General features: G+C 34.7%; 1 protein-coding gene across 3 annotated transcripts in view; it reads right to left on the bottom strand.

Moving 5' to 3' along the window:
* The window catches only part of LOC149078376 (splicing factor U2AF 50 kDa subunit-like), a 42904-nt gene that overhangs the window by 7562 nt on the left and 25175 nt on the right, over positions 1-10167 (bottom strand). For all 3 annotated transcript variants that reach the window (XM_089242026.1, XM_089242028.1, XM_089242027.1), the window contains 6 exons: positions 8383-8521; positions 6690-6769; positions 5181-5303; positions 4918-5007; positions 4105-4228; positions 3884-3987 (listed from right to left, as the gene is read on the bottom strand). In XM_089242026.1, coding sequence (XP_089098152.1) covers positions 3884-3987; positions 4105-4228; positions 4918-5007; positions 5181-5303; positions 6690-6769; positions 8383-8521 — 660 coding nt within the window. The remainder of the gene's footprint in view (positions 1-3883; positions 3988-4104; positions 4229-4917; positions 5008-5180; positions 5304-6689; positions 6770-8382; positions 8522-10167) is intronic.

Genomic DNA, 10167 nt, shown 5'->3' with positions numbered 1-10167 from the left:
GCAACTCTGCTTACGCAAGGTATGCCTCCGCAACAAGGCGTTTTCTGTGAGCTCATTCCAAATGTAATTCCCCCCTTCATCTCGAATGCAGAGTTTGCTTAACAGAGTTTAAGAAGCTGGTTGGAGAAAGTGCCCCTTTTGCTTAGTAGGGAGACACTTCTCAAGTTCTAAACACTGCAACGAGCAGAGACGAATGCATGGGAAGATATAAACAAGATCTTGCAATCTGCATTCATATATTTGCATAAACACTGGCGAAAATACATAGTTACACCACCTCTGAGGAAACAAAGAAGTGATGACCAAAGTGTATACTGAAACCATGGAGACAGTACCACACAAAGACACTTTTACTCAGTAGAGACCCAGGTTTTTTGCAATCCTGGGTTCCAGGAACTCTGAAAAGTTAGTTTTCAGTAGTGAATCTAGAACTATGGACCACAATAGAGGTCCGCTGCAGGAACCCTGTGGGCATCTGGATAGCTGCCGCTTTGTAGCTGGACCAGCGCCTGTAACAATTCTGACATGGCAATCTCGCAACATGCTTTCAACCATTCGTGTTCCATTTTGTGTCTAACTGAATCAAAGACTCCTCTGATGTCCACCGAAACCAGAGCTGTCAGATAACCTTGTCTCTGTCTAACTTCATTAAGAAGTGCGGCCACTGCCTTCTCCGTATGTAATACGTTGGACGACAATCTTCTCGAAAACTTTAAGTGGATAAAAGACAGATAGGCCAATGACTGAAGCAGGGCTGGATGCCAGCAAATTTTACACTGCAGCAGTTGGTCCTGCTTTCGTTTTAATGGATGATAATGCACATTCCCCCATAGATCTCACATTGTCAACCAATACCTGGAGTAAGAGGATTGCACGCATGGATTGCCTAGCGTACTCACCCGACCTTAATCCCATTGAAAATCTTTGGGATGCCCTCGGCCATGCTGTTTATCTGCACGTTTCCCACCCCCAGCCACTCTCACTGAGTTGCAAAGTGCTCTACAGAAGGAATGGCGATTACTTGACTGGGGTGGTTGATCACATGAAAAGCATGGTCACACACTAAACTTTGTATGAGGGGTGGTCACATATCCTATTAATGTCAGTTTTGTTTATTTTGGATTTAAACATCATTTTGTTAACCAGTCAACTGTCCAATTAATTTCTCCGAGCGTTACCCGCAGTGCCCACTTTTTTTTTTGAAGATGCGAGTGCTTTTCCCCTTTTTTTTCCTTTTCTTGGAAGTTTGAAATATTAAAATACTTTTTATAGCATGTTTTTTTATAGCTCGAATGTGTCGAGACATAATATGACACCCCAAAAGTGGGCAGGGGCACTCATAATGTCCTGTGACTAAAAGAAATGCTGTTGATGGATTTATGTGGAACCACAGTAGTTGAACCTTTGCTAAAAAATATACGAGTAATAAAACAGATGCATCTTCGCAAGGGAGTTTGAAATTGAAACAAAAGCGATGGGGATGCAGCTTTACAAAACATGACAAAGATAATAGTAATAATAATCTCAGACCTTGAAATATAATAGTCAACTCCATCTAGTGATGAGATAATAAAGTAGACGGATGGCTGTACAGAGATGGCAGCACATGTATGACAAATTATTTTGTCATATCGATGTGAAAAAAACAGAAAAGTCAGAGTGTCTGCAAATACTGTCGTAGGCAACACCATTACGTATATCAGCGACTGCAAATGCCGTCTTAACCACTTGACTGGTGAAAAAGACCGAAAAAAGTCTGCGCGTTGGCAAATGCCGTCGTAGCCACCAACATTACGTATGGGAGCTATGGCAAATGCCATAGTAACCACTTGACTGGTTAATGAGGCCAACATGACTTCATCTTATAATTTATGAAAATTCAACATTGTTTTCATCTTTCATAGCTGCCAACTTTTGAAAATGAAAATTCGGGAGATTTTCGCGCAAACCCGTATTTTATGCTTAAACCACTCCCTAATAAATACAATCGGGATTTTTCCAAATAAAATAGAAATTTTTCAATTAAAATAGGGATTTTTCAAATAAAATAAGGATTTTCCAAACATCAAAGTTAAAGCGTGGGGAATAAAATCCCTACTCAAAAACTGAAGTTAAATTGAAATAGGGATTTTACAAACATGGAAGTTAAACCCTTGGTAATAAAATTCTTACGCAGGATTTTTTTTAATGAAGTAGGAAATGTTTAGGGACAATTAGGGATTTTTTGTGATTTTCTTAAAAATTCGGGAGATTTAAGAACTTTTCGGGAGGTCGAGTGATGAAGCTAAAATTCGGGAGACTTGGCAGCTATGATCTTTGTATGCAATTCTTTGTTTTGTTTCATGCATAAACATATTTGCTACTTTCCTGCCGCATTTCGTGTAAATCAAAACTGTACTTTAGTTTTTTCATTTTACTGCTTCATGCTTAACTTTTGACAGTCAGTGTATTTAAGAATTGACAAGCCTAGATATTTTTTAAGTTCTCAATGGGGCATTTTCCCCTATGCCCATTAGTTAGGGTCTGTTGAAAATTGTAAGAAAGCCTACTTCATTAAAAAAAAAAGATATGGCATTTCAATGGGGGGGGGGGGGGTAATGATTTCTACCATGCAGCACAGGAAGGGTTAATAGTGGGGGGGGGGGATAAACAGTGTATAAAAATCACTGGATAAAACAATAATACATGTCACATCAACCAGATTAAAAACTAAATACCAGTAACTTATATACACAGTGTTTACAAACTATTTAGAAAAAAATAAAGGGGGGTGATAGTACCCAATCAAGACACTGTTTACAATATGGAACCTATAGTCACTATACGCTCAGTGTCAAAAAAAGGGAAACTTAGATTGGACGTGGTGGACCTGTGGCATGGTCTTTGTGTTTACCATACCTAAATCCACTAGACTTCTTACGGGGACACATAAAAGCATTCGGCAGACACCTGTAAACTCAGAATCCTTGTTTCAGCGGGCAAAATCAATATCATGACACCAAGACTATGAGAGGGTGTGACAGTCTTTCATTCGCTGATATGAACTGTGTAATGGCACCCCTGGAGTTGATTGTGAGCATTTCCTTTGTCTTTCAATGATCTACATCAGATTTAGCAACTCTATTGCTTTTATTGTATTTGCCTCTTTTTTTTCACTGATGGACAATTCACTTTACGTGTTTATTTTATTTAATATACAAACCTGTGCAAGGCCCGTAGGCTCTAGCTTCACTGGTGCACAATTCAAACAATGAATAAAATTGGAAAGAAACAGCAGGGAATATCAGTAAAAAGCAGTAACATATTCACACACACAAACATCTACAAAGGGGAGAATGCATAAAAGATGACAATAAATAAGTTAAAGAAAAGAAAATTGAAAGAAAATTTTCTGACACTCAGAACGGATTGCGACCATAGGCTTCATTGTTCCAAATATTGTTTTAAGTGGGTGAAGAGTACCACATCATCCCTCCAATTTTTCGAAATGGTTTACGAATACTCTGTATAACAGGGATCCTAGCAAAATCTGCTGGATTATTTCCCTGACCTAAATGCCTGAAGAAAATAAAATTAAAAATCTCAACCTTCCCAAAATTTTTGGAGTTTGTTTTTTCCCTACGCAGAACTTTTATTGAATATTTGCATATTTCCTTGACTTTTTCCAAATATTTTATATTTTCTCTGCATTTCCAGGTCCCAGCAAACCCAGAATAATTAAAAATGTATATGTGATACATGGGGAATACAATTTGGACAAAAAAAAATCCTCAAAATACTTATGACAGTAAATAAGTTTGAAAAATAAGTGGCATACATGCTCAAAGCTGTATTAGAGTTACAGGGTCAAAGTACATAAAAACTTGAAAAAAAAATTAATTACCTTTCCACAACCAGGTACATCTACTCCTTCAATAGGTCTCGGAATGTCTATGCTTTTAACAAAACCATATTTAGCACATTCCTCTTTTATGTCTTCCAGGATATCTGCATGGAAAGAAAATTTTCATATACATGTGTAATAACTAATATATTCAAGTTCTTAAAATAAATTCAGTACTCAAAATTTAAGTAAAAAAGATAGCTGTGACCCCTGTAATATACCTTCATACTCTTCTTCATCCTTCAATTCTTCCGGAACCACCATGTTCATCAGACAAAGAACTTCAGTAGCAGGACCTGGACCAGCAGCCATTTGTAAACCAGGAACTTGTACCTGGACTGGTACCTGTAAGAATGATAGGATGATGTCAACTTTAAAACAGTTAATCGGAATAACATAGTAAAATTTCATAGCTATCAACCTTGGAGAGTTAGGGATATTTTCGCGCTGATCTGAATTCCATAAAAAAAAACCACACCACAGACATGTATGAAGAATTTAAAAAAAAGTAGGGATTTTTCATTAATGAACGTAAAATTGTAAGGATCTTTTCCCCTTTGGAAAAACACGACATCGTACTAGCCATTGTCAATTAGCGCAAAGTCTACAAACAGTAGGGTAAGTCACCTGTCATAACTACACTTAAATTAAAATCATATCAACAAAAAATGTTTTGATCATCTCACTGATTCAACAGAGGAGAGGATGAACTAAAGTTGCCTGTTTAAAACCTTTTCAGGATTTGGCACAGTGACCATTCACATTAGTCATACGGGGAAAAGGAGGAACACAGGCAACAAACTGTTTTGGGTAAATTCTTTAGGAAAAATATTTTTCCCAGAAGATTTTTTTTCTCAATTGCAGTCAAAATTGGTAAGAATTTCTCTGGAGTTTGAGGAGATGGAGTAGAAATTCTGGAGCCTTCCAAAAAATCTGGGAGACTTGACAGTTATGAAATTTCCACGAGTGAAAGGAATATCATATGTACATTCAGATCAATCAAAATGAAATGGACTATTTCAATCTGCACTTACATTTGACTGCATGTTTTTAGCACCAACACTTGCACGTTGTACTATAAGCCTCTTGTCACTCATCTGCATTCCATTCAACCCTTGAATCGCCTGTAATTGAGCATCCAATGGAAAAATTCAAGATATACAACTCAAATATCTTTGGGGCTCAAAACTACTACATTGATACATGATACTACATTGCTCAATGAAACTACATTCAATCAATACAAATTGACACCCTCAATGTTTTTCCCCTATTTAAGACAAAAAAGAAGACTTACAGCATCTGTACTGATTGTATCGATGTATTCACAAAAGGCGTAACCCTTCGAAAGACCAGTAGCAGTGTCCTTCACCAAATTAAATGCCTTCAATTGACCAAACGCCAACAAAAAGTCTTTTACCTACAAAATAAAACCATATCGAAAATAAATAACAAAATATGAGAGAAATAGATGACAGAAATTTTCAACCTACCTAACGTGACATAATTAAACTGTGCTTTCCAATTTTATATAAAAATGAATTTAATCAATCGATATCTGCTGATTACACTAAAATAACTTACCTGTTACCTTAGGGGTCTCTCGACAGAAAACAATTCTTAAATTTATTTTGATATTTTTTTTAAAGATATGAGCTGTATCACAGGCAAGATTCACCAAAGTTTAAAGCAAGTACTAAAAACATAAAATAGTGATATATATATGTACAATAAACAGACACACAACTGAAGATAAAAAAAATTGATACAGCGAGATGTCGAAATATCTACCTGACTGCATACAATTGCAAACTCCTACCCTGCAAGGTAGACTTTTTTTTCTCGTTTATATTGGAAAGTATGTATAACTAACTTGCCTGATATTGTCACACAAAAAGGCACAGAAGTGATGTATCGTTTATCGACTAGGTAAGGGGTTAACCCAGCATTCAACCTACGCTACGATTAGAACGTGGGAGAGAAGCAAAAAGAAGAGTGAGTTTCGTTTTTTTTCACACTTAGATACTTAAAAAAAAACAACACTACAAATAACAATTTGTAGATTTTCACTCGTTAAATTTTCATGAGAACAGTGTTGAACACATGAAGAAAAATTAATCTTAAATTTAAAATTAATCTTAAAATTCCTTTCAAATATTACAAACATAGATAGCCGCTATGTTAAACTGATATAAACATAATGAGATTGAAATTTCCTTCTAATTTTATGACAGACTTATTTCCTTATTTTATTTTTGGTTGTTTTGCTAGGTTATTCATAACCAATCCTCAAGTCAGAGTTGTTTATTAATTGTTGAATGGGGGTAAAATGTTCCTTCCTGTTTTTTTTAAAAATAAAAATGCATGTTATACAGTCGTTGTATGACTTCCTTTTTTTATATCATATCGTTCATGTCAATCGGACTTAGTACCCAACTGGCTCACTCAACCATTTTGACATGACTACACCCCAAGTGGCAAATGAGCAAAACTACTGTTGTTGCAACAGTCTGGCCACATTCGATTTTTCCTTTTCTATATAAAAAAAATGCAATCTTCATTTTTAAAAAGAAAATTTTTGCTGCTTATATTGCCATATTTAAGATAAACAATAAATGCTCGTTTCTGTGCTTCCAGACATGAAGCTACTGCTAGTTTCTGTATTTAACACAAGCTGTTAGAAATGGAGAAAATATGGCTTCCAACGCCACAAAACTTCATCAATGATTGCTATTAAATGGGATGGGATGTATTAACTTCAATTAAATTTCGCGTCACTGAAGACAAAATAATTGACAACACTTACCTGATCTTCATTCAAGAAATTAGGTAATCCCCCTACAAATATCTTGTTGGGAGAATCTTGCACAACAGTTGATATTACTCCTACAAAATAAATTTGTAAATATTTTAATGAGTTGGCAATGCATTAATGACACAATATCATAATTAATATGTACTGTTCAAGCCATTTAATATGATCACATCGGGACTCAAGGTTTCTGATAACAATAACAGATTGATAACTAACTGAACACATTCCCAGGTGCCAGTACGATGACCATAAACCCTGTTCGGCTGAACAAGATAAGTGCACTTTTCCCACATAACTGGTTGCAGAGTGTTCAAGCATGTCATTTTACATTTCATTGTTCACAAATGGGATATTTCCCCTTCAAGCGAAAATGCTGATTTTTTTAAATTATTCAGCCATTGTGAGGAGATAGAATGGAACTGTTTAACATGTATTACAAATAACGATAATTCTTTTTAATGTATAGATACTACTAATATCTTGAGAAAGTCTTTCGGCAGAGTAATTGTAAATGTGGTCAACAAAACTCCTTTTGACCAAAAATTTGCTTGAATAAACAAAGGTCTATTCTATCATTTCATCATTTTTTTCACACTACTGTCATTTTCTGCACACGAGGGCTAATTAGACTCTGGGACCTACAATTTATTGCCAATTCCGAATGGCAGACTTTTTTTTATACTCACCCTCGATGGGGGACTCCCTGTGGTAGCAATTTTTTCTGCAGTCACGTTGCAATTTCTGTTGTACCTGTGTCAGGAAAATTTTCTGACAAGGACGAACTGGGTATCGAACTCGCAACACCTTTAAACATCCTTTGGTACTTTAGGTTAGTATCTTATCGACCTGAGCTACCGCGCCCCAAGATCGATTCTATACTTTGCCAAACTGACAACAATAACCGAATGATAACATTGTCCATGATTCTAATAAGCAGTGTCTACTGTATATGTGTATTTCACATATCATTGAAAATGTTAAGTCCCGATATGACAACATCAAATAACATGCACTATATTAACAAAAGACAATTGTCTTTTAAGAATACACACTTGAATTTCCCAGCAGTGAGCATTGCATAGGTGTCTTTTAGACACCCAGTTGTAGAAGGATACTACTTCTTAATCATACACGCAACTCATAAACATTCCTCTGTGGATTTTTTAACAAATTAGCACATGCAGGATTGTATTGTGTGTGTCAGTGGCTCTAACGCATTCATGTTGTCAGTATTATGCTCTTGTTTGTGTTATACTAGTGCTGCCATCTGCCTTCTCATATTTTGAGGTGAAAGTAGCTAATGCCTGAATTTTCACATCATGTAAGTATCGTGTTGAAAGTCTGTCTGCTTTCTGTGGAGAGAGTTGTCGAAGACTGCAATATACCATAAGTTCTGTTCAAGCTATTCAAGATGACTGAAATTTTATTCTGGCCCTCAAATTCAAACTTGCAGGGCATTTAAACATTAAAATTGACAATCAGCATTTCTTTCAATCAAAAAGTAAATGAAAAATACAATAAGAGTATTGCTAAAATTTAGAAGCCATTTCAACTTTAAAATTTTTTTAAACTAATTTTTCTAAAAATAATAAATCAGTGGAATGAATTGGTCAATCTTTGATCTGTGGAAAGTTTTGTATAAAATTTTTCATCATTTAGAAGAAAAAAATAGTGTAGATCTTACCCGGCACAGGGTTATTTGGTGTTTCTGACATTCCTGGAACAGGCTGATAGTCATGGGGCCTCCGAATCTTCAAGGATTGTCCTTTAAAGTTGATACCATCAAACGCCATTGCCTGAGTTGTTTCATCAATAGATCTGAACTATGAATAATGAAAAAAGATAATGAATAAATAAATCCAGCAACTTCACTACTTTTCCAGTATTGATACTGACATATAAGCAAAATGAAAGAATCCAAAGTGTTTCATGTGTAAAATGTATTTAATATATAGTATAGACATTGATTCAGAGTCTCTCAAAGCAGCATCTTGTCTCACAAAACTGAAACAGGTAAACTTTTTGAAATCAGTAGTGTTCAACATTCTCATATATCTCCTTTCAGACCCTGTACCATACAAATATGTGGACCTTTTTTTTCTCTCACTGAAGATATTTTTTTAACTTTGGGGATTTATAGGATTACTTTCTAAACCTTGACTTAAAAGATTGTGTTTTGAGTTAGAAACATGGTGAACATGAAGCACTTCCATCGGAGGAATGCACAGTTGAACTTGCCATTTTTTTTCAAGATGGTTTCCAGGAGAAGGTACTTCCAGAAGCGTTGATGTTTTGCAAAAAATTTAGCAACCAAGTTATGAAAGAAAATTTAATGTGAATTAAAAGTACCCTGCATTGTCTTAGCTGAAAAAATTTGAATGACATGGATTATTTCTTTACGTATGCAACTCAAAACTTTGACATACACAATTGCGCATGAATGTGTGCGAGGAAAAAAATTTTTTTTAATGACAAACGTGTTTAAACTACAGTGAAACCTCACTGCAATGATAAATCCCTCTATAAAGATATTTTTTTCAATATTTGTTTGGATATGCCTATACTCTAATATTAAACTGTGTGTTACCTCTTGATATAACGATTATCTCTCTACAAAGACATTTTTTCTTGGTCAGCAGAGTATCATTATATCAAGATTTCACAGTATTTTTGAACTTTCTGATTGTTTTAAAGCAGCTTTTGATGCTGATACACTTTTTTTTTATAAAACTGATGAACAGATTTGTATCCTAAAATTGAAAAAAGGTTACACTCATTGCAGGGTTGGCAGGTTTTTGGCACATGGCAGTTTTTGACGGTTTAAACTGTCACATCAAAAACCTCAAATATTGCTTTTTAATATAAAAATTCCCATTGGAAATACACCCGTTAATTGCATGTAACGTTTAAAGTGACTATGTTATACAAAGAATAAATATTTAACATGATTGTAAAATAATTTTCTACTCTCTACAGAATTATTTTAACAACATATATGGTTTTTTTTCTTATACAATTTGAATAAAGCATAGCATAAACACTGAAGGGAAAACTATGGTATGATTTGACATTTTCTGATTTGAGATGATTTTTGACCTTCCAAAATTTCTTCAACTGCTTATATATGAGCATTGATATATAAACCATCTGCTGTACTCTTTTTACAACCGATAAGTGTTTAAAAAAAGTTTATTACATCGTATATGTAATGTTCATTTCTGTTATTAAATTATCTAGATAATCAATGTTGTGATACTTAAAACGATACTCTTAATGTGCATAACACTGAAATATGTCTAGTGATCAAAATACTAAATTTTAGGACTGAAATGTCATTTAATTTCGCAATGCTAGCTTGAATATTATGCTTAAGAAACTCCTGTAACTTATCCTTAGTCAAACTTAGTTATTCTTTCTTTTGTACTATGATATGGTATATTTACTGTCATTTTACAATGCAATGGTTTTC

This window comes from Pholcus phalangioides, unplaced genomic scaffold (assembly GCF_987345545.1).
Source record: "Pholcus phalangioides strain wild (caught in Gottingen) unplaced genomic scaffold, Ppha-v1.0 ptg000014l_1, whole genome shotgun sequence".
Taxonomy (NCBI): domain Eukaryota; kingdom Metazoa; phylum Arthropoda; class Arachnida; order Araneae; family Pholcidae; genus Pholcus; species Pholcus phalangioides.
This window is presented reverse-complemented; position numbering and strand designations above follow the sequence as displayed.